Source organism: Corylus avellana, chromosome ca1, assembly GCF_901000735.1.
Source record: "Corylus avellana chromosome ca1, CavTom2PMs-1.0".
Taxonomy (NCBI): domain Eukaryota; kingdom Viridiplantae; phylum Streptophyta; class Magnoliopsida; order Fagales; family Betulaceae; genus Corylus; species Corylus avellana.
Genome location: NC_081541.1, coordinates 42,591,635 through 42,615,879, shown reverse-complemented (window position 1 = coordinate 42,615,879; position 24,245 = coordinate 42,591,635). Strand labels below are relative to the sequence as shown.

Below are 24,245 nucleotides of genomic sequence, written 5' to 3'. Positions count from 1 at the left end.
ACAAAATTCCATTTAGTTTTCTTTATTTATTACCAAATCACCCTCACCCAATTTCCCTTATTGCTCTCCAATTCCCTCTTTTCTCTTTTATCTCTCTCTTTCTTTCTGTGTCTCTCAGTTTCCGTTTTTCACCTTCTCTGATGAGCGTCCAATAAACCCTAACTTACGCTACACTCTCACTCAGCAGGTGCTTCACTCTCTCTCTGTATGTGTGCGTGTGTGTGTGTTTGTGTTTGTGGGAGATTGTGTTTTGGTTTGGTTTGTTGTGGCGGGTTTTGATGTGGTTGGATCTTGTTTGGCTGCAGAGAAAGTTGGTAAGGGAAAGAGAAAGCAAAGGCAAGGGAATCTAAGGGCTAGGATATATGTCCTACAATCAATCAAGGTCGGACAAGAACGATTCGACACAGTACCGGAAATCCGATAGGCGATCCACGAGCTCCAACCAGCAGCGGGGCTCCTCAGGCGGTTACGTTAAGGGCGGCGGGCCCGCCCCTTCTCCGTCATACGGGTTATCCTCCAGCCGCGGGTAAGGATTCCTGGGGTTTCGGATTTCCAATCTTTTTGGTATGTTTTTGGATTGTGAGGGTTTGTTAGAAGTTAGGGTTTTGATGGCTGTTTTGCGGTCGATAGGGGAATTAGGGTTTGGTTTTTTGTTTGTTTTGGTGGTTTGTGATTTGGGTTTTTTTTTTTTTTTTTAATTAATTAATTAATTTTTTTATGTGTGCTTGTTTCAGTTTTAAGAGGAATAACAATAATGCACAAGGAGGAGGGCAGTCTAGGGCAAGCGTGCCCACTGTGAATAATTCCTCTTCGTTGGAGTCTAGTAATGTGTCGACGCCACGTAGTGCTGCTGTACAGAATGGTTCCCATGTGCAGCCCCAATTTCATGGTAAGATTGTTTTTCTAAAAGAGTTTAATCAAAAGAGAAAAAAATTGTCTTTTAGAGTTATGGTTTGTTGCTTTGTGAATTTTGTTTGAGAATGTTGATCCATTTTTTTTGTAATTGAAGGAAGCGAGTTTTATGATGGATATTGCCTGTTTGATTGGGATGTAATTTGTTCCTTTTTTGTTTTGTTTTTTTGTTTTTATATGGCGTTTGTTTTTATGGTGTGTGGTAGGAGCCTCTGATATGCCGATTACAAGCCCAGCTGCCAAGCCAGCTGAGTTGCCGGCTCCTCAGAGAAGCAACCGGACTGTTCCGAAGGTTCCAACTCCTCAACCTAGCTCCATGAACTCTGACTCGGCAGCTCCCAGAACACCTATAAAGGGTATGACTAGAAACTTTGGATATATTTCCACTATGCATGAATTATAAGAATTTTGTTATAATGTGGGAGACTATTTATCTTGACATTGACTTGCAGTAGTAGAATAATATAACTAATGATATGCTTTTAATGGTTTCTACGGATCAGCCACTGGAGATGCGTCTAAGGCGTTCTCCTTTCAGTTTGGGTCCATAAGTCCTGGTTTCATGAATGGGATGCAGGTATGCTTATGGTCTCACATTCACTAAATGCAAATTGTTAATTTTTTTTTTCTCTATAGAATGGCGATATACATTTTTCTAACCTTATTCAAAGATTCAATTGGTTGTGTGATTTTCGTGTTTGTAGGTTCCTGCTCGAACTAGCTCAGCGCCCCCAAATTTGGATGAGCAAAAACGGGACCAGGTCTGTACTTAGTTTTTTTTGTGTCTCGTCTTCTGGTCTGCTTGTTTATTAAAAGTCTGTCACTTAATGGTAGCACCCTCTGTCCTCCCTCCTTTTCGTCTATTGTTTCAGGTACTATGGAACTTTGCATGATGTACTTTTCAAACTTGGCATATTTTTTTTGTATTTTTTTTGTACCGTTTCCTTTGTGCTTGGTCAGATGGTGTTAGGATAATTCAACTACTCAGTTTGGGATGTTGGAAATTTATGGCGCTTGGCATTTATATTTTAATAATATAAGAAACCTTTGGGTGATTTTTGATCTGCAGGCACGCCATGATTCTTTTAGATCTGCTCCTCCATTGCCAACTCCTTCTGCTCCCAAGCAGCCGTTATTGAGGAAGGATGCAGGTGCTGTTAATCAACCTAATACTGGGGAGGCATATCCAGTGCCCAAAGCCAAAAAGGATGCACAAGTCTCACCTGCACCACCAGTGAGCCAACAACAGAAGCCTCCTGGTCTTCCTATGACTGGGATGTCCATGTCAATGCCGTTTCACCAGTCACAGGTATCTGTGCAATATGGTGGCCCCAACCAACAGCTTCAATCCCAGGGTATGACAGCCGCCCCTTCGCTTCAAATGCCGATGCATATGCCTTTAGCGATGGGAAATCCGTCCCAAGTGCAACCATCTGTGTTTGTTCCAGGTCTCCAACCCCATCCTATGCAGACTCAAGGAATTATTCATCAAGGCCAGGGCATGAGTTTCACCACTCAAATGGGTCCACCTCAGTTGCCCCCTCAGTTGAGCAGTATGGGAATCACCATGTCCCCACAGTACCCCCCTCAGCAGGGAGGAAAATTTGGTGGTCAGCGTAAAACTACTGTCAAGATTACTCATCCAGACACACATGAAGAGTTGAGGCTTGATAAACGGGCAGATTCTTATTCTGATGGTGGGTCATCTGCTCCTCGGTCTCACCCTAATGTGGCTCCTCAATCCCAGCCTATTCCATCATATGCACCTCCTCATTCTCTGAGCTTTTATCCTTCCAATTCTTACAATGCCAGTCCTATATATTACCCACCTCAGAGTTCGGTTCCTTTAACAAGTAGCCAGATGGCACCCAGTTCCCAAGCGCCAAGATTTAATTATCAAGTTGGCCAGGGTCCCCAAAACATGACGTTCATGAATCCTGCTCTTAGTTCCCTACCTGTTAATAAGACTGGGACCCAAATGCATGGTGTGGCTGACCTAACAAACTTGGAACATTCCCGTGATGTACATACTATAATCTCCTCTGCTCCATCAACAACGATACCAGTTACAGTTAAGCCAAGTGCTGGTTCTATTGGAGAAAAGGTTGCAGACTCAATGCGGCCAAGTAGCTCACATGGTGTTGAAAAGGGTGAATCTCCTAAACATGTGAGGCCATCTGGTGAAGCTAGCTCAACACATCCTCAAAGGGATTCGGAGATTTGTTCAGAAAGCTCTTTGCAGCAGTCTAAACATGGCACTGAATCATTGGTGTCCAAGTTGTTGCCGGTGGTTACTAAACAGTCAGCAGTGTCTGCGGTTGTTTCTTCTGAGGGCCTGGTATCCAATCCATTATCCTCTGCTTCAGTTTCTCCATCTGAGGAATCTACAGTAGTTGTGCCTAATAATGAGGGCAGAAGAAGGGAAATCCTTGGTAGATCAAACTCTATGAAAGATCATCAAAAGAAGACAGGCAAGAAAGGACACATCCAATTACAGCATCAGGTACTTTTGTGCTGTATTACCCTTTCTTTTAATTATTTTCCAATTTAGTTTAGCCCTTTTTCTTTAATCTTTATGCAAAAATTTACACTTTTCTACAGGTTGGCTCTCAATCTACTTCATCCTCACATTTGCATTCTCGGGCTCTAGAGCACAGTATATCTTCTAACAGTGGAGTTCCTGGAGCTGTAGAAGCTAAACCAGCTCTTGCTACACCTACAACTAGTGAAGGTGTTTCATTATCCGGGCAATCACTGTTAACAGTTGGTGGTGCTACTGATGCTTCTGAATTAAAGGTTGAAAGTGTTGGAGAAGGCTCCACCAGTGTCTCATCTGAAATTCCTGGTCCTGGAATCATTGTTGATACCTTTGAGACTGCTCACCATGCTAAGCTAGATGAATCATCATTGCAAAATGAAGAATTACTACATGAAACTGTGGGAAAGGATGAACAAGGAGAAAGCAGATTGCCTGAAGTGGGTTTGAAACAAGATGTTAAGAGTAGTGAGATATCATTGGATCCTATTTCGTTAAAATCCTTGGAACATATTAAACATACTGAGGGCAAACAATCTGGACAGGATTCGGATCTGAAGGCAATAACTATAAGTGATGAGGTCCTAACTTTAGAGACTGCACAGATAGAGATCACTGAACTTGTGGACTGTCATGCAGAGATGGATGGGACAACTGATTTCACAGATGTTGGAAGTTCTATTGGTGAGAAGACCTCAACTTCAGATGTTCCTTCAAGGAGTGATAGCATAGACAGTAAAGATGTTGTTACAATGTCTGGTATATCAGATCAGCAGTCTGCTCCTATTTCGACTCCTGATCTTCTGGAAGCAACTTTAAAACACGAAGGGGAAGGTGCAGAGAACTTTGGCGGTGATTTGGTCTCTTTTGCAGCATCAGTTTCGAAGGATAAGCCAAGCCTTGATCTTAGTAAGGCAAAGAGTAGTACTAAAGGAGGAAAGAAGAAGAGAAAAGAAATTCTTCAGAAAGCCGATGCTGCTGGGACCACTTCTGATCTTTATAATGCATATAAGGGCCCGGAGGAAAAGAAGGAAACTGTTGTGTCTACGGATAGTACTGAGAGCACTTCTAATAGTGCCGATGTGAAGCAGGCATCTGCTGATGCTGTCGAAGTAGATGCTATAGAAAGTGAAAAGGGTGGGATGAGCAAAGCTGAGCCTGATGATTGGGAAGATGCCGCTGACGTATCTACACCAAAATTAGAAGTTTCAGATAATGGACAACAGGTTATTGGAAGACTGGATAATCATGACAAAGATGAAGAAGTGATTACAGCCAAAAAATATTCCAGAGATTTCCTCTTGAAATTTGCAGAGCAATATAATGACCTTCCGAAAGGTTTTGAGATTACATCTGATATAGAGGCCTTGATGAGTGCTAATTTCAATATCTCTCATCATGTTGAACGTGATTCATACCCTAGTCCTGGGAGAATAGTAGACAGGCCAAGTGGGGGATCTCGAATTGACCGTCGTGGTAGTGGCGTGGTTGAAGAAGACAGGTGGAGTAAAGTATCTGGTAATTTTAGTTCGGGGAGGGATCCACGTCCAGATCTTGTTTATGGAGGTAATGCAGTAGGGTTTCGACCTGGACCAGGAGGCAATTATGGTGTTCTCAGGAACCCACGTGTACAGACACCCATGCAGTATCCAATACTGTTGGGGCCATCCATGGGTTCTCAGGGAGGAATGCCAAGAAATAACCCTGATTCTGAAAGGTGGCTGCGTGCTACCAATATTCAAAAGGGTTTAATTCCTTCTCCTCATACTCCATTACTGGTGATGCACAAAGCTGAGAAGAAATATGAAGTGGGTAAAGTGACAGATGAGGAACAGTCAAAGCAAAGGCAATTGAAAGCTATTCTAAATAAGCTTACTCCACAGAACTTTGAGAAACTTTTTGAGCAAGTGAAAGCAGTTAACATTGACAATGCTGCCACTCTAAATGGTGTCATCTCACAGATCTTTGACAAAGCTTTAATGGAGCCGACTTTCTGTGAGATGTATGCTGATTTCTGTTGTCATCTGGCTGGGGAGTTGCCTGATTTCAATGAAGATAATGAAAAGGTAACTTTCAAGAGAGTGCTTCTGAACAAGTGCCAGGAGGAATTTGAGAGAGGGGAAAGAGAGCAAGAAGAAGCTAATAAAGTTGATGAAGAGGGTGAGATCAAACAGTCTGCAGAGGAAAGAGAAGAGAAGAGAGTCAAGGCTAGAAGACGAATGTTGGGTAACATTCGATTAATTGGGGAGTTGTACAAGAAGAAAATGTTGACTGAGCGAATAATGCATGCATGTATACAGAAATTGCTGGGTCAGTTGCAGGATCCTGATGAAGAAGATCTTGAAGCTTTGTGCAAATTGATGAGTACTATTGGGGAGATGATCGACCATCAAAAAGCTAAGGAGCATATGGATGCATATTTTGATAGAATGAAGACATTATCCAATAACATGAATTTATCTTCTAGGGTCAGGTTCATGTTGAAGGATGCAATTGATTTGAGAAAGAATAAATGGCAGCAGAGGAGGAAAGTTGAAGGGCCGAAAAAGATTGAGGAAGTGCACAGAGATGCTGCTCAAGAGCGGGCTCAAGTTAGCAGGATGGGTCGTACTTCGAGCATAAACCAATCGGCAAGAAGGGTACCTATGGAGTTTGCTCCAAGAGGGTCAACAATGTTGTCTTCCCCAAACGCTCAGACAGGTGGTTACCGTGGACTGCCTACTCGTGGTTATGGTGCTCAGGATGTTCGGACAGAGGAAAGACCGTCTGGCCCCTTGCCGCAAAGACCTATTGGTGATGATTCTATTACTCTGGGACCTCAAGGTGGTCTTGGGAGAGGAATGTCAATTAGAGGATCGCCAGCAATGTCAAGTGCACCTGTGGCTGATATACCTTCCGTGGCTGCAGACTCCAGAAGAACGGCAGCTGGTTTGAATGGTTATGGTACTGTGTCAGAGAGGACAACTTATGGCACAAGGGAGGATCTCAACCCAAGGTATATTCCGGATAGATTTGCAGCTCCAGCTGCATATGATCAAATAAGTCCTCAAGAGCGAAATGTGACTTTGGGTAACAGAGACTTAAAGAATGCAGATCGAAGTTTTGATAGATCTCTTGCAACTTCATCACCTGCACGAGGACAGGGAACATCTTGTCCTCAAAATGTTCCTTTGGAAAAGGCGTGGCCTGAAGAGCGCCTTCGGGAAATGTCCATGGCAGCAATTAAAGAATTCTACAGGTATCATCTTGTTTTGTGCATGCATTAATCATCCTGTTATTCTTGTCATTTTTACATTTTAGTTTAGAAAATTTTGCATCATCTACATTCTAGTGTATGGGTGCTTACATTAAAACCTCTGTGCATTTATCTAGTACTGATGTATCCAAAGAATATTAGCTTAAAATGGAAAGTAAGGCTGAACAGTGAATCTTCAATAAAATTTGATGTGTGATTTTCAACTTCCATAATCTTAGATTGCTTGATTTAAGTACAGAGTAGTCTGCGTATTATATTTTGCAACTGATGTCCCTAATGCTGCATGTTGTCAAATAAAATAATCGAGCAGACTATGGGTCTTTTTGCTTCTTTGCTTTGAATAGTCAATTTTTCTTGGAGTGGAATTAGACAAAGACGGGCTAAAATGTTAAATTATGCCCATGTTATTTATTTTGAGGCATTTGTTGATGAAAGTGGTGGCGAGTGTGTTTATGGCTTATTTATCTGGTACTGTGTTGGTGCATGCTTGTCACATTTGGACCTCAGGAGTGTGGAGTAACAGATTAATAGCTTTCTTAAAAGTTGTAGGTGTGCTTCCCATTTTTTGGTCTTCCATTTTATTGTTTTTGGAACAGTGCATTTCCTTGGATTATTTAGACTTGGAAATAACTAATTGTTCTGACTTGTACTACTAGTTATTCTAAGAGGGTTTTTTTTTTCCGACTTCATAACAAATTATGGGATGTAGTACTCAATCAGAAGATGGGCCTTAAGAAGTCTATGATTTAGGGTAATTTACTTCTTCTGTGAATTGTATTGTGGAATTCATACTTTGCTGCTTGTGTCACCAGCATTTTTTTTTTTTGTTAATTAGTTTTAGAAGAATAAGAGAACTCTTAGCCTGCTTTTAGGGAAAGTAACTTTCAACATGTAGATGTAGGAAATATTAATTAGAGGGTATTTTATGCTTTTGGTTTAAAAAAGTGTTATGACATGACATAAAAGTTAAAACTGTTTTTGTGCTTTTTTTTTGTTGTATTTTTAATTGTTTGTTCATGTATTTTTCTTGAGAACATAAAATAAAAGACAAAAAACAAAATTTTAATAAACATGGCCTTAGTTTCTTTCGGTGTCTTTGGGTCGAGGGAATTGGGTGAAACTTGTTAAATCATTAATTGTCCCTAAAGCTTAAGTTGATAAAAATTATAAATTTAATTATTTAATTAATATTTTATAATACACTTTCTTACATGTGAGCTTAAACTCCTTAACAAATGAAAACACAACACGTGAAATATTTAATTAAAATAGGTCTAAACAATAGAGTTAGGGTCTGATTTAAGACCTTTGCTCTGATACTGTATTAAATTACTACTTATCCCAATAGTTTGGGTGAATTAATTAGTGTTCTAACAAAACTCCAATTTGAACAAGCCGAATTAGATTTTATTAGGTATGCCCAAGGTTTTGGGAATCAACCTGGTTAATAGTCTATATATATTTTTTTCTATTATTTTGTGTTTAGTATTTTCACCCTTTAATTAGTGGTGCCATAGTTCAGTGACTTGATGAAGGTTTTATTCTGATACTATTGTGGTAATGATTTCTCATCTTGTTGGATTTTTTGAAATGATCTAGATGAGACTCGTTAACAATGTGCTTAATTCATATTATCTGTGGTGTGGTCTCCAAGGGTTTCAGTGTGTCATTTTTGAAGCATTTGTTGCTTTCAAATTAGAAAGAATGAATAAATAATAGATAGTAGTTGTTCAAGAATTAGGTTGGTGGCAAAAGGTGAAGGTCATTTATTACTTTCAAGGAAGACATTTGATGTACAAGAGTGAACAGCACAAACTGTGTTTCATGAAGGGGTGTATTTAATAATGCTTAGGCAACAACCAAGCAACATGATGCTAGGCCTTTTCAGCTTGTTTTTGAGAACTCTCTTTCTTTTGGCTGTATAATAGGACTCTTGTCATTTAAACTGCTTTGTGAGATAATGATGTGGGGGTTAGTACCTCTTGCACCTCAGCCAAGGCACATCGCAGAAGGTTTAAGGTGCTTGCCTAATCCAATTGAACTGTGATTGTGTTGATTTATTGGCTGAGGAATATACTTGAATTCATCTGTGTATTTGTTTCTTGGTATCTACCTGCATACGTGTAGTTTTTGCTGTTGGGATAGTTGTGATATATGGCTGTCAATAATAATATAGAGATTCCATACTTGTTTATCAACAATACTTGATGGAAGTTCAACAATACTTGATGGAAGTTATTTAATTTTCAGTGCCAGAGATGAGAAAGAAGTCGAATTGTGCATTAAAGAGTTGAATTCCCCAAGCTTCCATGCATTGATGGTATCCCTATGGGTCACAGACTCTTTTGAGAGGAAGGACATGGAACGGGATGTTTTGGCGAAGCTTCTGGTCAATCTTACAAAATCTCGGGATGGTGTCTTGAGTCAAGCCCATCTCATCAAAGGGTAAAAGACATTTAACAATAATATCCATTGTTGTATTGGCACACTAAAAATTTATTTACATTCTGCTGCTTTCCTCCATCTGGGCAGGTTTGAATCTGTTCTGACTAATTTGGAGGATGCTGTAAATGACGCCCCAAGAGCTCCGGAGTTTCTTGGTCGTATATTTGCCAAAGTCGTTACAGAAAATGTGATCCCTTTGAGAGAGATTGGGATGTTAATACATGATGGAGGAGAGGAGCCAGGTCGTCTTCGAGACTTGGGGCTTGCAGGAGATGTTCTTGGAAGCATTTTGGAGATGATAAAATCAGAGAAAGGGGATTCTGTCTTGAGTGAAATCCGTACAAGCTCCAATTTGCGTTTGGAGGATTTTAGGCCTCTAGATCCTAACAGATCAAGAAAGTTAGAAAATTTTATTTAGAGGAGGGATATTGGTGCTCATTGGATCTTCCTAGGAAGAAGAAAAAAAAAAAAAAAGGAAGAGATAATTCGCTAGTGTTCTTAGGGTACTTATTAATTAATTTGCAAATGAATTATTTTTCTTTGGGTGGGTGGGGATTTATATATTTGGGTTGTCCTCCTCCTTGTCTTAATATTATTCTTCAAATGTTAACTGCAATTATGAAAGGTTCAATTGAGCATCAGAAATTTTAGGTCTCCCAACTTAAATTTTCTTGGTCTTGTTGCGTGAGAATGAGATTGTCAGTTCAGAGTCATATCAGTTCTCATTATTTTATGAATAATGTTAATATCAAGCTTGTTTCCATTTTTCATGTTAGGGATGACACTAGCTCTTCCAAACCCCAACTTGTTATTAACAATTCATGTGATATCAAATAATATATTATGGATTTTTTTAAAAAAAATTGTTTTAATATTAAGAGATATAGTGGTATTTTTCACTACTTTAGATTCGTGAGTCAGATCATCAATTTCTCTGAAGATGTTAATTAGTTTGATGAAGAGAAGGATTTTGATATTCAAAATGACCTTTTCTTGGGACAAAGATGAAACCTGCCAAAATTAGTGACATTATTAGTTCGACGAATGAAAATGACTGTCGTTGAGAAATTTAAAACGACTTTTGACATTCACTAGACTTTTAACAAACGAATTTTTTTTTTTTTCAAACAGATTTTTTGAGTGTTAAAATCACTTTTAAGCCTCTCAAATATAATTCTAAACAGGTCTTAGTATTCTAGAAATTGCTGTATTGCCTCTCACATATTGAACTACTTATTTGTGGCACTTTCCTGTGAGATATTCTCTGTTGCCTAAAGTTAGCATACAAAAACACAAATCTCCCCCAAAATCCCAAGCAGTAAGAAATTTTAATTTGCTTTTTCTGGTTCTTGTTCCCTGAACATGAGAACAACTTTTTTCAATCAGTCAAGACCTTCTTTTCCTTTCCCAATTCCCACCACAACTGCAAAAATATCAGCTAAAATTGAAACTTATGACTAGATAACCAGCCAGCAAGATTACCATTTTTATCAACTCTCAGTTAAACAACAAATGGTCATGCCTTATCTTGCAGATGCAGCTCTCAGTAGAACATGCATCTAAAAGCCGAAAGGAAATCACATTAATTTTCTTGCCATTCTCAAAAAAATCCAAAACCCATATCACAAAACAAACAAACAAACTACAACTGGAATTTTCAAAAAACAACAAACATGAAAACTGGAATAATAGTTAAGAAATAAAGACGGAAGGTGAAACATAGAGATGCGGGGTATCGATCCCCGGGCTAGAAAATGAGTATCCAACAAAATTGAAAAAAGAAAAAAGAAATTCCTACTTTTATTACGCTTATGCCATTGCCAGGTCACATCACCAGATAACTCATCGAAAACATCTTCCCCCTATTCTGTTTCGCCAAAAACTCTTTCCCCCCATTTTGTTCCGCCAAAAAACTCCTTCCCAAGTCGTGCGACGCCTCACTCGCCGACAACCACCGTACGCCACATTCGCTGTACGGCGCCGCCAACATCTACTTCCAAATCGTACGACGCCAAACATCCACAGCCACCATACGCCCCCTTCTGTAAGTGTGATTTCTCATATTTCTCAGATTTTTCCTAACCTACCTCTCTTTCAACTTTGCAACAAAAGTCGTAGAAGCCTTATTCGGCAGTGAAAATTTTCTAGGCGGTTAGCTGTGATTTTTTTTTTTGTGTGTGTGTGTGTGTGTGGGTTTGCAGCGTTTGCTTTAATTTTTATTGTGAAATTTTCCTACGCGCTGGTTTGTGACATGATTAGAGTGATTGATCGTTGAAAAATCTAATGAAAGTTCATATGAATCTTGGGTTTGTTGATATTTTTTGTGGGCTATCTCTGTTAGTCTGTAGTGCTTTTTATTGTGATCTGAGATGCTGAGAAATGAGAGACTATGAAAATGACTGTTTTATGGTTCATTTCCTAAGATCGACATGCCACTACACCTCAAAATGTGAATGTGAATTATTGCCTCAATTGATGGTCCTAATTACTACAGTAAACAGTGTGTGCCAGAACTTGAAGTTGCCATTTCATGCATCTTAGTAGAGTAAGAATCTCGAAGGCTTGTATATATACTAATGCTTCTTGAGGTATCAAGGTCCTATTTTTACCCTCTTTGGTCTACCCCTAATAAGACTTGCCAAAAGATAATCCAAAATAAATGTAAGGAGGATGAAAAACAAAAAAATGGTCAGCTGAAAAAACATGTATGACCGTTGCATTTAATGAATGCATAACATGCATAAGTTTTAGCATGTGGCAAACTGTTAGGAGGGACAGAGGCAGAGCCAGCTTGTGTTTGCGAATGCATATTTCTCCATGAGCGTGCATATCAGGAAATAATATCATATTACCATGTTTTATCCAACATTTAAGAGCACTTTATGACATTTGTTAGATGTTTGTTGTCTTTTATATCTAAGATGGGGAAAACATGCATAGTGTTGCCACATATCTTACTTTACTTTTGGTAAAGGCTTCATTTACTTTATAAGCTTTTTTGTTTGACATATTGGAGTTGGAACCAAAATTTGGTATCACATAATAAAGAATTTGAGAATGCAATATGTAAAGTTTCATGTTCGCATCAATGATTAATCTTTTAAGAAGCAATATCTGTATATGATTCTTTTGTGAGGAAGAGAAAGTCAGGAAGTTTAGTTTATTTAGTATTCAAATTAGTGTTGTCTATGCACAAGAAGCTGCAAGGAGTTAAAAAAATGGGACTAAAAACCATGTATGTATAATATATGTACTTCTGAATTCCTATCGATGTTATGTTAAAAGGTTTTTTTTTTTTTTTTTTACGTATTTTACGATGAAGACAAACCAACTAGTTGTTTATGTATTGTTGATGTACAAGTATGGGTATAATATTTGTGCATGCATTTCCTAGATCTATATCATTTCCCTATGATTAGTGAGGGTTCCTTTTCATTAACTGGATACGGTAATTTATTTTACAACAATGTTAGATTGGTGTTCTAAGATGTTGTTTTGATTAGACATTGTGATCGATATGGATGCTTAGAAAATGTTCAGAGGGGAAAGGAACTTAAATTTTTATATTTCATTATTTGGGGCATGAGAGGATAAACATTTTTAAGTTTTCACAATTCAAGGATAAATATTTTTATATTTCATTATTCGCTCTTATTGTGACTTCATAAAGATGCTGCTGCTTATGCTCATGACAGCCAGCCCCTGTTCATTTATTATATATGCTATGGATATCATTTTAAATAATGATTTTTGATGGATACATTTTTCTTTCAGTGGTTCCTCCAGCACATAACCTGTTGTTACCCATCCAGTGGACCCACAAGAAACCATGTCTGAAGAAAGCGATGCATCTACTGGATGTTCATATTGTGTAAACTTCAAGGTAATTTGTGAATTTTATCTATCATCTTTTTTTTCTTTTTTTCATTGGTAATTTGTTTTTTGTTTTTTAAATTTATTTATTTTAAATTGTGACTTATTAGAATAGGTGTGAAGCTGCAGCATAATCATTCTTTTTTTTTTTTTTTTTTTGGATTGGATTGATCTCCCTATATAGGGCTGGCAATTTTTAACAGACCAGTAAACTCGACATGAACCATCATAAATTAGCGGGTTAGGGTTTTGTATAATAAGGTTTGATCAATTTTGGGTTAACTAGAATTAAATTGTTTAATATATGGGTCAATTCCAGATCAACATGCTTAACCCATGGTTGATCCCCATAACCCTTATAAAATATAATTTAAATTAGATTTTATTTATATTTATATTTATATTTATATTTATATTTATTTTATTATTATTATTTTTTTTTACAATTAAAAAACAAAACCTTAATTAAAAGAGTAAAATGCTAAAAGTTGCAATGCTTTCGAGTTCTCACCTCTGATTCTCAATCTCATTCTCTCTTCTTTGAGTTCTCTCCCACTCTATTCAAGTGAAGGCTAAAGTAACACCAACTGTCCAACACCTACCGACCACCGTGACCACTCAGAAGAAAAGAACAGCCACCCTAAGTTCGTGACAGTGAAACCCATATATTTCTGTATAGTCCACGAGGTCTAATTATCATTCTCTTTTTTCTAATCTTTTTTGTTCGTTAATTTTTGTGTTTGATAGCTAAGGGGACAATGTTCTCATTCTATGTTTTTTCTAATCTTTTTTTGGTTATGTAATTTTTGTGTTTGAGAGCTAAGGGGACGGTGACGATTCTTTGTGATTAAGGTCTCTGCGTTTTTTATTGATAGGCTTGCATTACTTGTCCTTGTGCTCTAGTGTTTGCTCTATTTGGATCTAGCGTGATTGGCTTCAAGCTAACAGTATGTCCTCATTTCTTTTTCACCACGTCCCTTCCCTAAGCTTTTCTAGATTTAGTAGTACTCTTCGTCAGCAAAGCTTTGGAGTTGTTTGCTGTTGTTGAAAAGTGCCCATGGGTTTAGAGGTCCCACTACAAAAAACCTTTGTGTTAGGGACGTTTTGGAATGGGGTCGTTTTAACAAAACAACCCCACGAAGGGTTATTTTAATAGTAAAATGAACCCTCTTAGTAGGGCTAGCAATTTTGACACGACCCGCGAACCTGATACGAATTTAACAGGTATTGGGTTTGGGCTTATCGGGTTGACCCGATTAAGACCTGGTTAACAATTGTGTCTGGCATGTCGATCTGACGGGTAAACAGGGTGACCCGCCAGACTCCTTTTCTTTTTAAAAGAAGAAAAAACCCTAAAAACTAAAGCCCCTAAGTTCCTAACCCTAAACATTCACTGCACCAGGCTCCCCCCCCCCCACCAAAACCCATAGCCACTCTCTCTCTCTCTCTCTCTCTCATCTCTGAAATTCTCTTCACCGTCTTCTGCGCCTCTCTCTGTGCACTCTATCTCTGAGTCTTCGTCTTCGATATCACGATTCACGCCTTCATGGTATGTCTCTCTCTCTTAAACTGGAGTTCTTAATAGCTTGATCTACGTTTAGAGGCCTTGGTCTTGGGGTTTGCTCCCTTGAAGATCCAAGATTCAACACCTCATGGGTGCAAATAATTCCTTGGAGTCACACCCCCTGGTGAAAAGCCAGCGATTTAACCAGTTCCGTGTAGCGAAACTTTCGAAGGCGCAGTGCAAGGGACCAAGATTTACTTTGCATGTGTGGGTCCGAAGAACCCTGCCTTGGAGAGGTTCCCCGACATCAAAAAGTAAGACCCAATTAACAAACTGGAGCCACGTTTATCATGATTCATGCCTTCACCACCGTCTATTTGAATCAATTAGTTCCTATTAATTTTGGAGTTCTTTTGTGCTATTTGTGAAGTATTGGTTGGTTGGGAACTAGTTGCTTTGTCTTGCCATGATTTTTTGTATTAATTAGGTTTCTCAAATCTAATTGGACATTTTTATGTGAAGGCAGCATACATCTGGGTCGTTATTTTTTCAATCTTATGATTTCCACTTTGCTTGTATGATTGAATGCTAGAATAATATTAATAGCTTTCATAAATCTATTTTGAAATTTTTTCTTCCACACTCCGTTTTCTTTATAACCAAATGGAGTGTGTTTGGCTGCAGTGCCTAAGATTTTGGTTTGTGATAGAATTTTCTATGTGGTTCCCTATAGGTTAAAATGTTAATTTATTCAAATTATTATGTTTCAAGTATTACATTTTGTTTTTGTTTGGAATTAAGGTAAGATAAAAATTTCTGGCATGCCCAATAATGCAACAAATCATTTTTGTTAAATTTTTCGTACTAATTGGTTGGTTATCAAATGGATAGAGTTGAATATACAACTTTGAAGCCAATATGCTGTATATTCCCATGGATTATTCAATCATTTAGATATGAACGATTGTGTTGCTGGGGGAAAACCTGCCAATATAACTTTTGCCTCCAGCTATTGGCACTTGTAAGTAAGCCATTATTGTTGTATACTTATGGAAAGAAGTTAGTTAATGGGGAAGAAAACAGTATATATCTGTGCTGTTTATTTGCTCCAGATTATATCTCACTTTGTAACAAATTACATTTACCTTTAAGTGCATTTTGGTTTGTCTTTCCTGAAGCTTTCTTGACTTATTTGATTGCATCATTTTTAAATCTTGCAACCTGAATGTTGTATAGTCATTGAATCTCATTAAACTAGTTGATACTTGATAGCATATATTTTAACTAATGATTATGTGTGTAGATGAATAATGAAGATCTTGTTGAAGATGCATTTGAGTCATTCGAAATTGACGATGATGTGGTTGAATTAAATTCACTAGAAGATGACTCTATTTCTATGGGGAATAGGAAAAAGACAAAGAAGCGTAGGAAGACTTCAATTGTTTGGCAATATTATGATATTGTTCCTAATATTGATCCGAATGACTCAGAGGTATGGGTAAAATGCAAGACGTGTGGTAATAAATATAGGGCTCGAAGTTCATATGGAACTGGAAATTTAAGAAAGCACAGTAAAGTTTGCGGGGGGAGAAACACTCATGATGTTGGGCAAATGCTCTTAGCTGGAAAAGCAGAATCTCTGTCAGTAAGTGACTCTAAATTTGATCTTAAAAGATATAGAGAATTGTTGGTTGCTTCAGTTATTAAGCATGATTTGCCTTTTTCATATGTTGAATATGATGGTGTAAGAGAAACACATCAGTACTTGCGTGGTGATGTACCATTTATCTCTAGCAATACTGTTAAGGCTGATTTGGTTCAGATGCATCTGAGGGAGAAACAAATGGTTAAATCTATGTTGAATGTTTGTCCTGGGAGAATTTGTTTAACATCTGATTGGTGGACTTCTTTGACAACTGATGGGTATATGTGCCTTACTGCACATTTTATTACCAAAGATTGGGTATTAACTAAAAGGGTGTTAAACTTTTCATTTATGCCCCCACCACATACTGGTATATCTTTGTCTGAAAATATATATAATTTGTTACAAGAGTGGGGGATTGAGAACAAGATTTTCACTATAACATTGGATAATGTTTATTCCAATGATCTTTGTGTTGGGTTATTAAAACAAAAATTGAACATTAAGAAACCCCTTCCTTGTGAAGGTGAGTTCTTTCATCTGCGTTGTTGTGCCCATATTGTTAATTTGATAGTGCAAGATGGATTGAAAGAGATCAATGATGCTATCCAAAAGGTTCGAGATAGCGTGAAGTATGTTAAGGGATCACAAGTGCGAAAAAAAATTTTTCTTCAGGCTGTGAATCAAACGTCATTGGACAGTCATAAGGAGTTAAAACAAGATGTGCCAACCAGATGGAATTCTACATATCTTATGCTTGAGAGTGCTATTCACTATCGGCGTGCTTTTAGTTATTTGGAGATGACTGATAAAAACTATAAGCATTGTCCTACTGCACTTGAGTGGGAAAAGGTAGATAATATCAGTAGTTTCTTAGCTTGCTTTTACGAAGCTACATGTGCTTTTTCTGGTACAAAGTATCCCACTGCCAACTTATACTTTCCCGTAATTGCCATGATTTATGTGACCTTGAAGCAAAACCTTGTGAGTGAAGATGAGCATAAGAGCTTAATGGCAACTCAAATGATCTCTAAATTTGAGAAATATTGGTTAGAATTCAGTGAAGTGTTGGCCATAGCAGTTATCTTAGATCCTCGTTACAAGCTTCACCTTGTAAATTATTATTATACGAAGATTTATGGAGTTATGAATTCTGTACAGTTTGTGAATGTTCGTGATAAATTAAGGAACCTTTTTATGGAGTATAATGCTTCTTCTATAACTTCAAGTTCAAGCTCCATAGCTGTTCAGCGGCCCCAAGTACCTCGAGTAACACAAGCTTGGGAAAAGGTGAATAATATCATTAATTTCTTATCTTATTAGTAACTTAGTATATAATATATATACTCTTAATTATTTATGTTTATATTCTCTCTTTTTTATGTAGGAATATTTAGCATTTTGTGCAGTTGATGTTAATTCACAAAAGAATCAATTGGAAATTTATTTGGAGGAACCTAGGTCTATGGATATGGATGATTCATTTGACATCCTTTCATTTTGGAAAGGAAATGAATTTCGCTATCCTAAAGTAGCTGCTATGGCTCGTGATGTTTTGAGTATTCCTATTTCTACTGTTGCTTCAGAATCCACTTTTAGTATTGATGGACGTGTGATTGATCAATATAAGAGCTCACTCAAGCCTGATATTGTTGAGGCATTAGTTTGCACTAAAGATTGGTTATATGGAGATCAAGGTAATATTAGTTATTTGCATATTTAATTTATTCATTTACTTATATTATTTTTTTACTACACTATAATAGTACTAATTCTTTTTATTTTTTGATATAGAACTCACACAAATGAAGTTGGATAGCAAAGAAGATGTTTTGACAACTGATGTTAATTTTTGTGACATTCCAAATTCAGCTGGAGCACAATCTATTAATATTTTTTAAAATAAGCATATTTGTAGTGTTTTATAATTCATATATTTGATTGCATGGGATGGATTATGGATCCTTCAAGTGGACAACACTAGGCATAATGGCCCATGGGAACCTAATTTGGAATGAATCTAATGATGATAGAGTTTTGCTCTTTTTTTTTTATTATTTTGTTTTTGTTAGCTCTTTTTTCTCTCTTTTTTTATTTTTTTTTATTTTATTATTATTATTTTTTTAATAATTTTCTTTATTGCTATGATGGAAATAGATTATCTAATATGTATAGAGTTGAAAATTGCTAATCTTTGTGAATGTTTTTATTCAATGGCAATTTGTTATTACATTATTTTTTCTATTTTTCATTTAGGGTTTTTTAAACGAATTGTGTCGGGTCGTGTTACTTGCTAAGAACACGGGTTATGTCGGATTATGTCTACTTGATATGACTCGGTTATTTTAAACAGGTCGTGTTTGTGTATAAGTTTATCGTGTCTACTCGTTTACTCGTTTTGCCAGCCTTACCTCTTTAGAGCATTTCTAGCAAGAGTAACTATTTTAGCTTTTCAAAATACCACTTTTTTTTCATTTTAGCTGTTACTTTTTCAATTAAAACTTTAACAGATTATTTATTCTGGCTATTCTCAATGTTTTTTTATTGATTTTTATCCCAACCGTTTTTCTTCCCTTCTCATCTCTCTTGTCTTTCTCTCTCTACCAGCAATGGAATACTGAACCAAACCATCAAATGATGAAGAACCCAAATGAAGAAAAACACAGCATCTCCAAAAAAGAAAAAAACAGATCGTGAAGAACCCATATGAAAAACCCACACCAGGCGAAGAACCAATATGAAAAAAAATAAAAATAAATAACAGATTGTGTGAATCCATATTCATTAGATGAGTTTTCCCTCCAACCAGATCTAACCCAAACCCATCCTTTGTTTCCACCAAGCCACCGGACTTCATAGCCAAACACCCCCTTTTACCAATCGACCAAAAAAAACCAGAAAATCAACCCTCCAAAATCACCTTTTCCGATGAGTTTTGAAATTTTAAAAACGAAAAAAAAAATCAAACAGTAGGCGAAATTTCAATGAGAAGAGCAAGAGGGAGGGAGAGTATCAGAGGGAGAGAGAAAAGGGCTGGGTTGTTGGTATTGGAGCGAGTGAGAGAGAACAGCGAAAGGGATGGAGAAAAAAATGATTACAAAATTTTGTAGTTGTGAACAGTGAATAGGCTCTTTTGCCTATTTACTGTTTATGTTTGAAGAAAGAAAAAAAAGGCTGAGTTGGCTACTCTTCTGGAGGTGAAAAATCACTCAAAATAGGAAAATTTAGCTATTATCACCCATTTGCCTATATAGTTAGAGATGCTCTTATTGTTGAAACAACCCCTTTTAGAAGGAGGGGTCGCTTCAACAGTGACGTGTGTCACTGATCTGCTCGAAACCCTCCCCTCCCTCAATCGAAACCTTCCCTCGTCTACACTCTCCCTCGCCCTCCCTCTTTCACTCAGCTCTCTCTCTCTCTCTCTCTCTCTCTCTCTCTATGTATATATAATATGTTTGTTTAGTTACAAATTTATATGTGCCTTATTTAAATTGATATACATATAAAATGATTTAAAGGACTTATTAAATTGATTAGGATTTTTTGTTTTTTTTTTATATGCATTTAATATAGGCTAGAAGGACTTACTAAATTGATATGCAATTAAATTTAAATGCATTTGTAATATGTTAATTAGATTTTATACTAGATTATTAGATTTGTAATTGCATGCAATTAAATTATTATTAAGTTTTCTTTTTGTTTTTTATGTTATTCTTTTCTAATTAACCTTTATTTCATGTCATGAGCTGCTTGAAATTTTAGAGAAAACTATCCATTTTGTCTCATTTTTTCTAATTTGGTAATTAATAATAGTATAGGGTTTTAGTTTTTCAATCATGTTATTTTGTCCCATTTTCTATCAATTTAATTTATATAAAAAACCATGTAAAATTAGGGCTGTCAATTTTGACACGACCCGCGAACACAACACGAAGTTATCGGATTTGTGTTTGATCTAAACGGGTTTCACGGTTATTTTTGGGTCTGGTGGGTCAACCTGTGGGTTAAGCAGGTTGACCTGTCAGACTCGTTTAAAAAAAAAAAAAAAAAAAAACCCTAAACTAAAGAGTAAAGCCTAACCCTAACGTGTATCACATCCCTTTCTCTTCACTCTTCAGCCGTTTTTCAGACATCTACACCTCTCTCTCTCTCATCTCTAATTCTCTGCGCCTCTTGTTCCCTCTCTTCTCTTCACTAGTTCACTCTCCTCTTTCTCTCGCATCTTTGATTCTCTGCGTCTCTGCTCCCTCCCTCTCTTTTTCTCTCTCTCGGACCCTTGGCATGTACAAATCGCTACACTCTCTGTCTCCAATATGTCTTTCTATCTCTTGCTCTGAATTTGTTTTTCATTTTTTGTAATTTTTTTTTTCATTTGAAATCATTGGCAATTGCTTGTGGAACGAAAATGAAGTTGTGACATGTTTTTATAATTATCAAGCGTATTTTTGTCATTTATTTGCACAAAAGGACCCCAATAGTAATTTGAGAGAACATTGCAATAATTAAAAAGTCTAGAAATAATTGCAAATTGTTAGAGAGGATAAATGTGCTTTTCCCAAAATTTAAGGAACCTAAGAACTAAGAAGAAAGGTGGAAGAAAGGATAATCAGATTAATCAGTGGTTAGTGGGAAGTAGGAGATGTGGCAAGGTAGGAAAAAAGTGAAATTGAGGTGAAGACTGAAGACTCGAAGAGTTCACTAGGCCTTTAAATAAATAAATTATTTTTTCTTCTCTATTTAAATAAACCTCATATTAAAGCCCTTTTTACATTAAAATAATGTTAAGAAGAACAAAAAAATGCTACCCCAAATTTAGAATAACATTTTTAATTTCCTAGCTATTCTCTTTGATTAAAGAACACCAGTTGGGAATCATTTGGCTGAGACCTTCGTAAACATAATGAAGGCAGAGAATTTTTTCATCCATGAAGTCAACCCCTATTTTAAAATGTATACACATGCCTCGCACTATATCCTTCTTTTAGAAATGGAGCCATCATTAAAATATTAAATATGATATCTTCTACAATAATTATATTTTTTATGACATTTCATTTTGATTTGATTATCCAAAATAAGTAGCTTTATGGAAGTATATACTTTAACTAATGATTATGTGTGTAAATGAATAAAAAAGTACTTAGGAGAGATTCGATTGAAGATGCATTCGACGACGATGTCATTGAATTAAATACACTAGAAGAAGATGTTTCTATTTCTATGGGGAATAAGAAAAAGGTAAAGAATTTGATATCGTTCCTAATATCGATCCAAAGGACATGGAGGTACAGGCAAAATGCAAGTTGTGTGGTAATCAATATAAGGCTCAAAGTTCATACGGAACTAGAAATCTAAAGCGGCACATTGAAGTGTGCGGGTGGAACAACACTCTTGATGTTGGGCAAATGCTTTTAGTTGGAAGTAAAGGGTCTCTGTCAGTAAACGCCTCTAAATTTGATCCTAAAAGATATAAAGAATTGTTGGGTGCTGCAGTTATTAAGCATGATTTGCCTTTTTCATGCGTTGAATATGATGGTGTAAGAGAAACACATCAATACTTGTATAGTGATGTACCATTTGTCTCTAGAAATACTGTTAAGGTTGATTTAGTTAAGATGCATCTGAGGGAGAAACAAAGGGTTAAATCTATTTTGAATGTTTTTTCTGCGAGAATTTGTTTAACATCTGATTTGTGGACTTCTTTGACAACTGATGGGTATATGTGCCTTACTGCACATTTTATTAACAAAGATTGTGTATTAACTAAAATAGCGTTAAACTTTTCATTTATGCCCTCATCACATAATGATATATTTTTGTCTGAAAATATATATAATTTGCTACAAGAGTGGGGGGTTGAGAACAAGATTTTCACTATAACATTGGATAATGCTTATTCCAATGATGTTTGTATTGGGTTATTAAAACAAACATTGAACATTAAGAAAGTCCTTTGTGAAGGTGAGTTCTTTCATTTGCGTTGTTGTGCCCATATTCTTAATTTGATAGTGTAAGATGAATTGAAAGAGATCAATAATGTTATCCAAAAGATTCAAGATAGTGTGAAGTATGTTAGATGATCATAAGTGCGAAAACAAAATTTTCTTTAAGCTGTGAATCAAATGTCATTGGATAGTAATAAGGGATTAAGACAAGATGTGCCAACCAGATGAAGTTCTACATATCTTGTGCTTGAGAGTGCTATTCACTATCAGGGTGCTTTTACTTATTTAGAGATGATTGATTTAAGCTATAAGCATTGTCCTACTGCACTTGTGTGGGAATATGTGAATAATATCAGTAGTTTCTTAGCATGCTTTTACCAAACTACATGTACTTTTTCTGGTACCAAGTATCCCACTATCAACTTATACTTTCTCATAATTGCCATGATTTATATGACCTTGAAGCAACACCTTGTGAGTGAAGATGAGTATAAGAGCTTAATGGCAACTCAAATAATCTCAAAATTTGAGAAATATTGGTCAGAATTCAGTGTAGTGTAGTGTTAGCCATAGCAGTTATCTTAGATCCTTGTTACAAGGCTCAATTTGTAAATTACTACTATACTAAGATTTATGGAGTTATGGATTCTGTAGAATTTGTGAATGTTCGTGATAAATTAGTCCAACTTTTTATGGAGCATAGTACTTCTTCTAGAGCTTCAAGCTCCATAGTTGTTCAGCCCCAAGAACATCGCAAAAAACTAGATTGGGAAAAGATGAATAATATTATTAATTTCTTAGCTTGTTAATAACTTAGTATATAATATATATACTCTTAACTACTTAATTATTTATGTTTATACTCTCTATTTTTCATGTATGAATATTTAGCATTTTGTGGAGTTGATGTTAATTCACAAAAGAATCAATTAGAAATTTATTTTGAGGAACCTAGGTCTTTGGACAAGAATGCAACATTTGACATCCTTTCATTTTGGAAAGGAAATGAATTTCGCTATTTTGAAGTAGTTGCTATGGTTCGTGATATTTTGAATATTCATGTTTCTACTGTTCATTTATAATCCACTTTTAGTATTGGTGGACGTGTGATTGATCAATATAAGAGCCCACTCAAGCTTGATATTGTTGAGGCATTAGTTTACAATAGAGATTGGTTATATGGATAACAATGTAATATTAGTTATTTGCATATTTAATTTCTTCATTTATTTGTATTGTTTTTTGACTACACTATAATAACACTAATTCCTCTTATTTTTTGATATAGGGCACACACAAATGAAGTTGGACAACAAAGAAAAGGATATTTTGACAATGGATGTCAATTCCTATGACATTCCAAGTTCACCTGGAGCACATTTCTGTGTTTCATAACTTTGATTGCATGTGATGGATCATGAATCCTTCAAGTGGACAACATCGGACATAATGGCTCATGAAAACCTAATTTGTAATGAATCTAATGATGATGGAGTTTTGTTTCTTTTTTCTTTTTTCTTTTGTTTTTGCTAGCTTTTATATATATATATATATATCCTTTTCTTAATATGATTTTACCTTGGTAAGTGATTTGTTGTTTTATGGGTTTAATTTCAAGAGATGTAATTGTTATTTGAATAAACAATAGATACATAGCCATAGGTACATACCAGCGACCATTCAGGATTTGAACGGCCATGGTAATGGCGGTAAAATATGCAATTTATAAAGGTGCAACAAATGAACAAGAAGAAAAATAAGCCATCTAGAGGCAATTTCAACGTGAAAAATGTTATATATCACGTTTTTATCTATATTGACCAAACAATACTGATATGATACTCTTATTTGATTATTGTTTTATTTAACCATGATTAATCTAATGAATTATTGGGAGCATCACATCAGTATTGAAAGATGAATGTTTGATATAAATATTATCTAACATTACTATTAATTTAAAGGTTAGTTGAGACAGCCACATAACTACATCAGTATAGCATTACTCAAAACAAAATCATGAAAGAATAAATATATTATTCACTCATTTTATTACGAGTAATACTAAATACTTATATTTCATCTCACTTTTATACCATTGAGTCGATATGATATTGTTCAAT

The 24,245-nt window shown here is 36.1% G+C and overlaps 2 protein-coding genes across 3 annotated transcripts; both read left to right on the top strand.

Moving 5' to 3' along the window:
• The first annotated feature begins 79 nt into the window (after positions 1–79).
• On the top strand, positions 80–9,794 carry LOC132167940 (eukaryotic translation initiation factor 4G). 2 transcript variants are annotated; one of them, XM_059578988.1, is made up of 10 exons: positions 80–187; positions 306–526; positions 735–889; positions 1,119–1,268; positions 1,416–1,489; positions 1,617–1,673; positions 1,982–3,415; positions 3,514–6,686; positions 8,955–9,149; positions 9,237–9,794. In XM_059578988.1, the coding sequence occupies exons 2-10, from the start codon at positions 363–365 to the stop codon at positions 9,565–9,567; spliced, it is 5,733 nt and encodes a 1,910-aa protein (XP_059434971.1). In that variant the 5' UTR covers positions 80–187; positions 306–362; the 3' UTR covers positions 9,568–9,794. The 2 variants fall into 2 exon arrangements, with proteins under 2 accessions (XP_059434971.1, XP_059434972.1); XM_059578989.1 differs by having other exon boundaries at positions 81–205.
• Positions 9,795–11,034: 1,240 nt separating this feature from the next.
• LOC132177718 (uncharacterized) lies at positions 11,035–18,226 on the top strand. The gene is made up of 6 exons (XM_059590159.1): positions 11,035–11,193; positions 12,924–13,032; positions 15,830–16,174; positions 17,336–17,464; positions 17,562–17,871; positions 17,969–18,226. Exons 2-6 carry the CDS (start codon positions 12,979–12,981, stop codon positions 18,073–18,075), a joined length of 945 nt encoding a protein of 314 aa, XP_059446142.1. The 5' UTR covers positions 11,035–11,193; positions 12,924–12,978; the 3' UTR covers positions 18,076–18,226.
• Positions 18,227–24,245: the final 6,019 nt, after the last annotated feature.